Below are 12,388 nucleotides of genomic sequence, written 5' to 3' on the forward strand. Positions count from 1 at the left end.
GTCATACTCTGTGCGTCTTAAAGGTAACCTGACTGAAAAAAAAGAATTTTTATTACATTGTGCAGCAAACAAATTGAATGCATGTATTTCTTCATGTAAACGATTGAGATGTGACTGTCCATTGTAAAGTAATTTCATAAAAAATCACCACCTAGTACAAGAGTCTGAGTTCTGAACAGTTGCCTAAGAGCCTCATGATACTGAGCAACTATGAAAATGTAAGAAAGTAAATCAAACTTCCACGTACATATACATCTATACATACACAAAAACAGACTTGTGACTAGTGATTTTGTTTGGTTTTGTTTCTTAGGAGGAAATGACAATAAAACCAGAAGTCATTCTTCTGGAAAAATATGTGCTACACCTGCTAGAAAATAAACATACCAAGAAATGATACATTATGGATCCGTATGTACAATATGCTTATACATTACAGCTTCTAACTCCCACAAAATGAATTACTGTCTTATCTCTTAGTAAAAAGGACCAGTAAATAAAAACAGCAAGAAGCAGATTCCAAAAAAAGTCAAAAAAGCAGTACTGCATAGAACCTACAACTGAACTGAACTATGGACTTCCCTAAACAATTTCAAAAGATTAGCAAGATAGAGAACAGTCCACTGAGAGCTATGAGCAGAAACAACACCTAGCTCCTAAGTTCCCACGTGTCCAGTTGTCAGAAGCTCAAAGCATACTATGCTTGTCCTGTTGCCATATCCTCCTCTGCAAAGAGTATTCCTCAGTGGAGGAAACAGTACTGGTAGACTTTTAATCTAAGTCACTCGCACGCTCTTGAGATCTTTTCTGTCTGGAACTATTACTGTGCCGACAAAAGTAGATGAAGAAGTCCAAGATATCCAGTCTATGGCCTACAAGATACATAAAACCCACAGTCATCTAGCTTGAAGCCTGCTCCAAGTCTTCCTTATTCTGTCACACGAGATTCAGAGATTTTGAGAAAAATGGGAGCAAACTCCAAAAACTATATTAGAAAGCATCCCCAGAGAGGATAGTTGCTGCATTTCTAGGGATAATTTCTTTTCCACACAAAGATGGGAATGAATAAGTAGGAAGCTACAAAACTTACCACAATTTACACGTGCAAAATAATTTTAAAAGTCAACCCCATCATGTTGTATTTACCCCTACTATTTCTACTCATCAGAATAAATCAGGTGGCCTGCCTGAAAGAGGGTACCACTTTTGTCTGCCTTAACTATAAAACAGAAAGAACTTACAATTCTCTAGAGGGCTGTAATTTTACAGTATGACATCTTATAAGGTTACAGTATTATGCTTATAACTTTATTAAAAAAAACTCTTACCTTTTCCCCATTTACTGAAATACTGAGTATTCCAATGCTGATCTGCAGCCACCGTTCAGTTGGATTAAAGATGCTAAGAGCAGTCTGTGAGGCAATTCCCACACAACAGGCATTAGGGAACTTCAGCTCTTCTGGTACCTTTACATGTCCTTCGGAAGACAATATGCTCCTGTTAGCTCCAAGTATCCACAAGCAAATCAGCACTCAGGCTGTCACCACATCAAGTTTGTAAACCCATTTGCCAAATGCTTCCTTGTATCAAGGAAACATTTGACACCTATAGTTTACATAAGAATGTTTTCCACCAGCCTGATATTCAGGATTTTAATCAAATCACTTCTTCTTTGCATGTAACTTGGAATTCAAGTATCACACACAAAAATACTTATGGAAATAGGACATCCCATGCAGTCACTAACCCACAAAGTGGGTGTACACACACACACCCCTTATATAAAACAGTTTTCACAGTTTAATCAGTAGTAGCCCAAACGACCAAAATACAAGCATCAATATCACAGCTTCTTTAGGACATTTAACGTGACCAAAAAGGACTTTTTTCCTTTACTAGAGTAGAATTGCTACCTAAAAAGCTGTTTAGGCAAGCTTACACTATAGAAAACACTGAGTATTCTTAGAGTAGATTTTTGCTGTGGAAATGCTGCCATCAAAAATCATCTCCAAATCGAAAAGAAATCCTAAATCAAGTATTTTATTTCCAGGAGGTCCTTACTTCTACAATATTCAAAACAACTCTTTCAGATGAAACGCAACATTATAATGACAACAAAATGAGGTAAGAGTTCCGTGGCATGCCAAAGATTAATTATCCACAAACCCACTAATGGGTACTCATGACAAATTAAAAAATTGACTTCTCAGTTAGGAAGACACATGTACGACTTTACCCGGAGTAAAATTTTAGTTACTTGAACAATAGGTTTTATTTCTAAGGCCACAAATTATTATTAACCCTCCAAAACAGAAAATTCAAACACAAACATGAGGGTGAAAATATGAACTAAGACTAGCATCGTTGGAATTTAATTTCAAGTTCAAGAAGTCAAATTTGCCAAAAAAATCAAGTCTACACTGCACAGATATTCAGAGAAGTTCAAAAGCAAGTACAAGAAGCCAGCAATTAAAGATAAGGAGTAAAACTGTTGAAGTGTTACTATTTTAAAATGCATTAACAAGATAAAAGATTTATTGATTAATAAATAGAAAATCACCTATAGACTATCACAAATGCAAACCTTCAACCCCACTAGCTTGTCATTTTATCTCAAAGAATTAACTAGAAAAAAAAATCAGAAAAAACAACTAAACAGATCAGATTAAGAAAAATCTCTGAATTGAAATAATTTACATTGCTTTGATTTAGGGGTAAGTCAAGATACAGAGAAACAACAGAAAGTATGAGATCAAAGACAGTGCTAGATCCTTTAAACAAACGTAAAAAGATTGAATGTTGAAATCTAGCCTCTTTAGACTATGAAAAATACCTTTTAAGACCATTAGGAGGACTATAAAAATTGACATTGAACTTAGAAAATATGATTAAATAAGAAAAACTAGCAATACCATTTTAAAAAACATCAAAGGTGCATAAACAATAGTTGTGGTTACACTTAGTATAATGCCACCTTAATAATTTTAGCCATTGTTGTCCAAAGCTATGTTTTCAGCATACTTCTTAAAAGCCTTACCAAGACCAGGTGACATCGAAAAGTCCCACTCTTTTCTACTAGTTCCAAGAGGTTGTCCAGCAAATGATTTTAGGTTTAAGATGTTCTTGTTCCAGGAAGCAGAATGTGGATTACAAAGCGAAGCTGCACCCAAAGAGCCAGGACCAAGATTTGAACCCAAAGGAATTCCTACTGGAACTGGATTCTCTACACGTCCTGCTGGGATAGTAGAGCAAGGAAGCCCTGCTGGAAGACCAAAACCTGCAGAGCTGCAGCCATGAAACTGAGACAGAACTGTACTTCCAGTAGATGGCATATTTCCCAGATGCTGTTGTACAAATGGAGTCGTGGCAAGAGAACGCCCTGTAAGCAACGTGGGAACAGAAGAAATTGCTTGGCTTTCAGAGGTAGCGACATGGGGTTTAAAGCTTGAAATAGGAATATACTGTTCACCAGATGAGTTTTGATTTAATGGAATATAAGTTCTTAAGCCAGGAAACACAGGTAATACATTTAAGGATGGTAATCCTTGTCTCTGTGCTTTGTTTGTATGATCCTGCCACACTTCTGCGTCAACATTTACAGAAAGTGGCTCAAAGCTGCAAAATTTACTTGACAAAGCTGATTTAACGGGGTCTAACTCTCTATGATTTGCTGCTACATTTGAAGCAACAGATGCAAGCGGCTTTTCATTCCTTGGTAAACCTTCCTTGGACAGTTCTTGGCCCTGTACTTCATCTTCAAGTTTTCTTTTAATAGCTGCAAGATCGTTTTCTTCTGATTTCCCATCAACACTAAACAGCACTCCTTTTCCGTTTCTTTGGCACAAGTAGTCTTCTACATTTTCATTGGCATGTTCCTGTGAAGGTGTTGGGCTGGCTCGAATTATTGTTGTACTAAGTGCACTTGCATTTTCATTCTAGTAAACAAATAAAATATACAGTATTATTAAAATATTATAAATTCTAGAAAAGTAAATAGGGTTAATGAGACAGACACTAATACCAGTATTGTATCCAACATAAGCAATCAAGTTTGTCAAGTCCTGTCTGGAGTTTTGTTTTTATAACATCTGTGGCTCTTCACTTGAAAAAGTTTCCACTGGGATGGCAGAGAGGTTTTCGGCTTTTGTTTTTAAATTCCATCCACATTTACACACATTTTGGAGCAGAGGAGGCATAACAAAGATTCCAGATTTGAAGGAACCAATTGACTGAGATAAAAGAATACTCATCATCCTAATCAGCATAAGACTGCAAGTCTGAACAGAAGTATCACTCTTAGAGTACACTCTTTGCTAAAGCAGTAAGAACAGTCAGAACAATTGTCAGAGACAGACAAACGGCAGTTTTGGTCCCGAAATCATTTAGGGAAAATTAAGTTAAAACAGGAATTTATAAACATTTCTCAGGGGGTGGGGTAAGAAAAGTATTCTTCCCAACAGCTGAAGCTGAGCAGAAAGGGAGCTTCAGGGGTGACAAAAGCAGATATAGATGCTGCAAACTGCTACTGGAATGTTGCACTGTGTTCCAAGAACAGAATGGCTCAATAAGCAATACAGAAAAATGCAAGGAGAAAACCCACAAACTTTTTTTCCTTAGGTTAGTAGTTCTTTGAATGTTTGATTATGTTTACATTCACTAAGGTTTGTGATTAACCAAAACCTAGCTCAGAATTTAAATTTCCAAAAACTCAGGAGTGGGTGAGATAAGAGGGAGAAGCAGAATACCTTTTCCCTATGCACTGTATGTACTAAGCTGTTCTGAAACCCTTAAGGCTTTTCTAATGAACTGTTAAAAATTATGTTCACCATTTAAGAGCTCGTTTTGGGAGGTGGGTGTTTTTTAAGACAGGGAATTAATGCATAATTACAGATCAAGATTTTCTTACCCAGTGTGTCTGTGGATCACGCGTTACAGCTGTGTTTTTAAGTGTACTGTCAGATGCGGACACATATGTTAATCTGCTCATGCTCGGGCTTGAATAAACTGACTGAGGTAGTGTACTCTCCTTGCAAGGAGATTTTGGATAATGCGATGTGCAAGTAAAATCAGCTTCAGACCTGAAAAACAAATTCAAAGTACACTGGTATTAGAATACATTTCTAATGATACACCCAAGGAAATGAATGCTACATAATATGGCTATACTATTTTAAAATCAATCTACTTCATCATTCTGCTTACTACAGTCAATAGAAATGAAAAATCAGCTATCAAATCACCTTTACAAGTCCTGGCTTTGATGTAAAAAACTCGTTTTCGCTAAACTAAGTTCATAAAGCAAAGCATTAGAGTTCCACAGCTATGCTCAGATGCTAAGGTCATAGAAAAAACACAGTAAGTTATTAAAAGAACTAAGTATACTTATATCCAATTAGAACAAAGAATGCCAAATGAAATCATTCAACATCCCAGACATCACATATCAGTATTTCCTGTTCACTGCTGAGTTTCTCTTCATTTCACACACATGAAAATATAGGCGCTCTTGTTCTACAAAATGTGTCGAGTACCATGAAAACAATTGAAGTCACTGGCAACTTTAACCAGAAAAAACCACACTTGCATAAATACACATGCTTCTGCACTTTTTGATTTTTGAAAAACGCCAAACAGCATGTAATTCTAAGGTCACGTACCACATCCTAACTCTAGTTAAATATCAGGCAGTGACCTTAAGAAGTTAAGGCAAACAATTCCATGCCTCTTCTTTTCAGGACAGCATACATAGCCACTGGCTATGGTCATAATATACATAAGACTACATGACAGGCTTAGTTGTAATCTTATAATTTATATAGCACTTGTTATTACTGAAGGCCATTTAAATAATGTTACCCTTTCAGTTGCTAAGAAATCCTGAAATCTTTGACACAAGATGCAGCTTCAAAATATGAAGTGTTCAAAAGCAATACGAATATTTCAGCCCACCCTCTCTCACAAGCAGTGATGTGAATCTGAAAATGAAAGTGACTGAAATACAAGTAATTTATAAAAATAAAAAACACCCACACCATCATTGGTCTATATGGTTCTAGCTATACGATTGCAAAGTTTGACATTGTAATCACCAACCAAATAGCTTTATTTGTAGTAGATGAATTGCACTAGAACAATAGTTAAAGTAAATAGGGTATTTTATATCCAAATTTTTGTGCTGATGAAGTTATCTAAAGAATCTGACTAGCTAACATGCTGGGTATTTTGTATTCTTGCTTTACTGGACAATCCTGAGCAGAAACAACCACATTCCTGTCTATCATCTCTCTCATCGTGCCAGTGAGGAAAATAAAAAGTTAACAATTGCTTAAGACTGCTCCCCCATACACACATTAAAACCAAAAAGAAAGGTTAGGTCTAAGAATGAAGTAATAGTTTAATAAAGATCTATAAACATAAACTGAGGTCAAGGACAACACTACAATTAAAACTTGATCACTCAAAAACCCTCATGAAGCACTAGTAATTCTTATAACCTGCTCCAAGACATTTACCCTGAAAATCCAAGACATTTACCCTGAAAATGCTGTTCCAGAAGCATCACTAGGAGAAGAGTGTATGAGGGGCGAAGTGGAAGGTCTGAAGCTATACTGCTCATCCTCTAAAGGTTGCAAGTCACATTCAGGAAGAATGGGTTGATGCTCTGGTAAATAAGCATAATTTAATAACAATATTTATTTAAGCACAGGAAGCAAGTCTGTTTTCAAGAAAAGCCTTTTCTATAACTGGTTACATTTGCCTTTTTGGATTACTCTTCAGATTCACTTACCAGTACTATTCTGGGAAGTCAGGGAGAGCTTCTCAAAAGTTACATGTTTCACATTCCCGCTGCAAGCAGTACTGGCCTCTTTGTTTCTCTTCTCTATTTTTGGACTTTGCTTCTTCTCATCTGTGTTCAATTTCTGCACAGGCTTTGCTTTTGTAGGACTTACTAAGACATATTTACCAGATTGTTTGGCAGGTTTTAAGTTGCTGAGTGACACAGTGTTTCCTGTACTTCTCTCCAAATCATTAAGCGGTTCAGGAACAGCATTTGTTGCTTGATCTGTTTCTGCATCTTCCCTGGTACAACATCTGCTAGTAAGACTGTCAGTCTGGTGAGCAAACAGACTTCTCTGTGACATTTCTATTTTTGCTGATAAAGGAGTTCCACATGTCTGTGCATCATTTCTTGTAGGTGAGCACGTACCAAGCGTATCTGATGTAAGTTCAGCACTTAAAGACCGTGAATGTTTACTATTTAATAAATCTGTCAACTTTTCTGAACATTTTACACTATTTGTAGTCCTGTCTTCATGGTTGGAAACATCAGATGGATTACAGATATTCTCAGTATCATTTTCTGCATGAAAATGATCCAGAAATCGCTTATCTATTTCTTGCTGTTCATTTTGATCATTTAACAAGTCTTCTAGAAGAGCATCTTTATTTTTAACTTTACTAAGCAAAGAGCCATCAGTCATAAAGTTCTGGACAGATGCGTCGTGTTTCACAACGCTCTCATATTCACTTTCATGTCCAAGCTCATCTGTCTTTCTAAGGTATTTTTCCATATCAAATGCACTGTTTTCCACATTGTTAGATAATGCGTGATTAGCAGAGAGTTCCATCTCTTTAATAATTCCAGGAAGGAAACATGTTTTTTTATTTTTAGTTGAGAGTGTCATCATCATAGCAGCTAGCTGGGTAGGATCAGCACTGCAGGAAGCATTCGCAATAGCGGATGCAATCGTGCTAATACTCAGGACAGAATCAGAATGATTACATAAGCCACCTTCAAACTTGTCCTCATAAATTCCATCCTACAACAAAGGAAATTGGGTTAAGCACCAAATTAGGAAATTTATATAAGTGATTTTGCATTTGCCTAATACATTCACATTTCTTGTTACTACATTTCTAATCTACTGTCAACAAGAAATACTACAACAAGAAAATTACTCATTTTATAAACACTATGTGGAACTGCTTGGTCTGTCAACCCAAATGAGGAAAGGAAAAAAAGGAAAATTAGATGACAATAGTAACACCTCACTCTCTAAAGGATCATGGCATTCTAACAAAGTTAGCCTAACAAACAGAGGCACCCGCTAGGATTTCAAAAGATCAATATAAAAGGAACAAGTTGATACGAACATTTAAATTTAGCCGTATTCAAAGAAACAATAATAAGTGTTAAGTGACTTTTCTTCAAGTTCATACTTGCAGTTAATAGAAAACACAAAGAAATACCTTTGGGTTACTTTGGGTAGCTGCTTCTGTATTAATGCTTTTTTGTATTCCAGCTGCAGTGTCCATCCTATGCCATGCACCTTCACAGCTGGTAGAATTTCCATGTTCTTTTGTTTGTGTTTCCAAGTCTCCTAAGAAAGAAAAAAAAGATGGATAATTAATTATAAGTATACTGTCCGAACATCAGCATTCATTGGGCACACATGCTCCTGTAGTGCTCTGTAGGAAAAAACAACTGCCAGAATGGCACAAATACAAATACTGCAAGCATCAAATGTTGTCTGTGCAATACTCGAAGTCTACCTTCAGTTCACATAATTAGCTGACGTTATTAATACCATGCTCATACTCTTCATTTTCAGGTAGTTTATCACATTAGCCCAAGCTAAACAAATCTTCTCATAAAACGGTATTTGCAAGGTAACATGAACACAAACCCAACTCCAGTAGAAAACTAGAAAAGTTATATCTGAGTAAAGCCATTTTTTTTCATACACTGGAGGGTTTGACAGAGGTAGATAGCAATGAACTTGAAGGATTATGCTTAGGAGGAATTATGCTTCGGAGGACGTGTTTCTGAAACCATCAAAACCATTAAGAATCTTCTTGATTACCATACCAAACCCAAACTAGGAGATATTCTGATGAGATCTATAGGCTACCATAGCACCAAAGGAATTTCTGCTTAAAGAAAAACATCCGGACTTCCTAGAACACTAAAAAACAGTTTTAAAAGTGCTCAGCTTAGTAAGAAAAGAATTATGAAGCATTTATTTTTAATTTCTCTTCTGCTTGCAGCAGATATTTGGAGCTTAGATACACTTAGCATTTCAAGTAATACCCTCCCTCCGGTTGCTCTCAGCTTCTTCTCTCTTGCTCCTTAAAGGGGAATTGCATACTGACACTGCTGATAAAGATCATTGCCAGTACTACTGAAAAATCAGATGCCAATAACTCTTGATATCCTGGCCACGAAGTGACCTAAAAACCTCCTTCCCCTACCATTTATAGCAACACTCATATCAAAATAACTACAGAGCACATTAGGGTACTTGTCTATTATTTAAAGCAACAGTTATAGCTATTATTTACCTGAACAGTGGTCACAAACTTCAGTAACTAGCTAGTTTCGTGCTTTTTTGTTGTTGTTGTTTTGTTTTTTAACAAAAACAGACTTCATAGTGAACTTAAAGCACGCTAACACTTAAAAAAATCATTAGAGATTCTTGAAAAAATATTTGGAAGGTCCTGGAATGAGGAAAGTAATGGCTGTAAAGTTGTTTTCAAGGACATGTGCTCCATAAAAACCTGATGGATGTTTTTCACAAAGTCACTGCATTAATGCTACAGACAGGCTTGCAAAGATTGATGTCACCCCAACCATATCAAGAGCAGCAGACATGCTTTAAAATGAACTTGTCTTTTGAGCAAGTACTCTTAATTATTTCCTAGGTGTAGCTTGTTAAGTTGATCACAAATATATGCAAAGTGCATATTGTGATTTTTACATGTAAAATTCTGGAAGAATCTCTTTTTACTTAAAGTCAGATATCACAGAAGTGTATTTATTTATTTTAAAAGATGATAGGAAAGAACTTAGACTATATACACATGCACAGACACAGACGCCTCACACCCAATTCTAGTTCTTTCCCTATATCCTCTATACCTGTACGGACAAACAAACCAGCTTTCTGGTTTCATTTCTTTTGGCAACACATTTATATAGCTTTTTCAACAGGAAAACCCTGACCAGACTTCAATTATTACATGACACTCTGTTATTTATCCAGTGTCTAGAAATGCTCATGTTACCAAGAAAACTTCGGCTACTCTCTGGTGTTAGAATGCTCCCTTTTGCAACTCTTTAGGCTCTGTATTTTGTTGGTGCGAAATCCTTCCATCTTCAATCCCACACCCCTGAAAATGATTTGGTGAATGAGTCTATCACGTTCTTCTTAATAGTCCTTGCTAGCTATATACAAGGAATTCTTAACTACTGCTACAGACTGTCTATGGCTGACCCTTCCGTTCAACAATTACCTGTAAACACTTCAGAAAGCTGTGAAGTTTCTTGGACAGTGTCACATCCTGATACATCAGATTGTCTTAGCAAAGCGACAGGTTCCCTTTTCTTCGGAGATGTAATGTGGTAACCAAAAGATGGCTATAAAAAAAGTTACCCCAGAACACAGCATTAGTAGATGTAATCGTTAATATAAACATTCAGTGGGCCTGCAAAGCAGTTTCAGACACAGTGCCTCCCCAGTTGGTGTTTGGCTTTTATATGGCTGAGAAATAACACACCTCCTAGCCTTGCAAGTGCCTAATCAAAATACATATGCTTCCTGTGTGTGTGTGCGTAAAGTACCAGTTAAACAAAAGAAAGTACATATGTTCTCATCAACTCTGCCTGGAGGCATGCTCTGCCTCGCAGCCTTTGAATGTACCAGTGCAGAACATGCTCACTCTACCAGGTCAGCAGGACATAACTGAATTTGACTTTCCTCCCTTGAACATACTTCTCAGGTTTTGTTCAGCTGCAGCACAGATGCGATACTGTCTACCAACAACAGATAAGACAAGAGACCAGGTATAAGTCAGAAAAAGCTTATAGAAGTATGTTGAAGTCTAGATGGCTGCGCTTTTACTAGAACTGAACATGTGCCTAGGTAGCACATTAACAATAGCCAAAGATACCCTCGATGTTCCCATAACTGTCTGAGCAACATTTAATTCAACTACTGGGTGGATTGTTTGCTCAGACCTCTAACAAGCAGCATGTAACATGGTGTATTCTCCTCTCTATAATCCTACATACAATTAATTTTCGACCAAAAGGTAAAAATTCCCTATTAGCACCAACCAGCCCTTCATATCAGAAGTTCCAAGTGAGTACAAGTGAGAAACAAACTAATCCATACCTATCATATATACATACAGAACGTCCTTAGTAAGAGAACTTGGAAAGTAGTTCTCCAAAAGAATTAGTTACAATGTTTTTTAAAAAAGCAGTACTGTTTTTTCCTTGTCCTTCCCTTGCACCTTAGAACACTATGACACATACCCGTTTCACATCACTGCCTCCACCAAGACAACCCAGAGCTTCAGACCTCTGACCAAAGAACTCTCCCAAAGACAAACGTAAATAACTGGCATCTCTGTTAAGTTCAGATGTTCTCAGTAGAATGCAGCTATTGGCAGATTTCCACGAGGAGTCTGCTATTTCAGATGCATTTAGAATGTTTGCTTTTTCTGCCTGTAGACAGAGAAGTTTCAGAAATTGTAACTTACAAATAAATGAGTGTTATTCTGTTTACATTCAGATAATTATTTACCTGCACAAGTCTGTGTGCTTTCTCAAATTCTTCCTGGTCTTGTGCAATCATTGCTGCTGCTTCAGCTTAAAACCAGAAAGGACACGCATTAAAACGCATCAGAATTTAGTAAGCATTGACATTACCATTTTGCGTCATTAAACTAAACTTTAAGGCAAAGATTACAATACTTACTTCTGCAACCAAGACAATCTGGGACACACCAGGAGTTGTTCCTCCCATTATGGTGGGAAAAGTTCATATGAAGTTTGCTTCAAAAGAGCATTTCCTGCATCCTCAGGAGCCACAGTAAAAGCAGCATTCGGCTAGCTAACTTAGAGGTGAATAAAGGTGGCATCTTATGGCCTTACCACCAAACTATACATATATATTTGTAAGGACTATGCCATCCATACTAGCTAGACTCGAGCATCATATGGCCACTTCTGAACAAGCTTAGATTACATCTGGCTTTGAAAATTTCATCAAGGTGCTATCCATGAATTGGAGCAAAAGAAACAGACTGGTTTGTACCAGTTCATGAAATACTCATGTAAACTAACAGGCCAAATAAATTAATAGTTCCTTTAAATTCAAATACTTGTATTATTTTCCTAACAATGAACACTTAAAATCTCTTCTCTGAAATGATTTAAAAAACTAGTCATCAAGAGATACTGTTACTACCTTACCATTTTGGTCTGCTTAATGATACCTTAATGTTGAGGTATGTGGCCTTGTACACACAGCACCCCTAGTCACGGAGGAATACATCAAGAATGGATGCAAACTTGTAAAGTGAATATAGCTGTTGTCTATAA

The 12,388-nt window shown here is 36.8% G+C and overlaps 1 protein-coding gene across 1 annotated transcript in view; it reads right to left on the reverse strand.

Moving 5' to 3' along the window:
* CEP192 (centrosomal protein 192) overlaps positions 1-12,388 on the reverse strand; it is a 66,749-nt gene that overhangs the window by 39,976 nt on the left and 14,385 nt on the right. The window contains 9 exon segments of the mRNA XM_040549950.1: positions 1,329-1,477; positions 3,038-3,935; positions 4,907-5,078; positions 6,535-6,661; positions 6,788-7,820; positions 8,251-8,381; positions 10,294-10,417; positions 11,318-11,509; positions 11,589-11,653. Of these exon segments, the coding sequence (XP_040405884.1) occupies positions 1,329-1,477; positions 3,038-3,935; positions 4,907-5,078; positions 6,535-6,661; positions 6,788-7,820; positions 8,251-8,381; positions 10,294-10,417; positions 11,318-11,509; positions 11,589-11,653 (2,891 nt within the window).

Source organism: Cygnus olor, chromosome 2 (genome assembly GCF_009769625.2).
Source record: "Cygnus olor isolate bCygOlo1 chromosome 2, bCygOlo1.pri.v2, whole genome shotgun sequence".
Classification (NCBI taxonomy): domain Eukaryota; kingdom Metazoa; phylum Chordata; class Aves; order Anseriformes; family Anatidae; genus Cygnus; species Cygnus olor.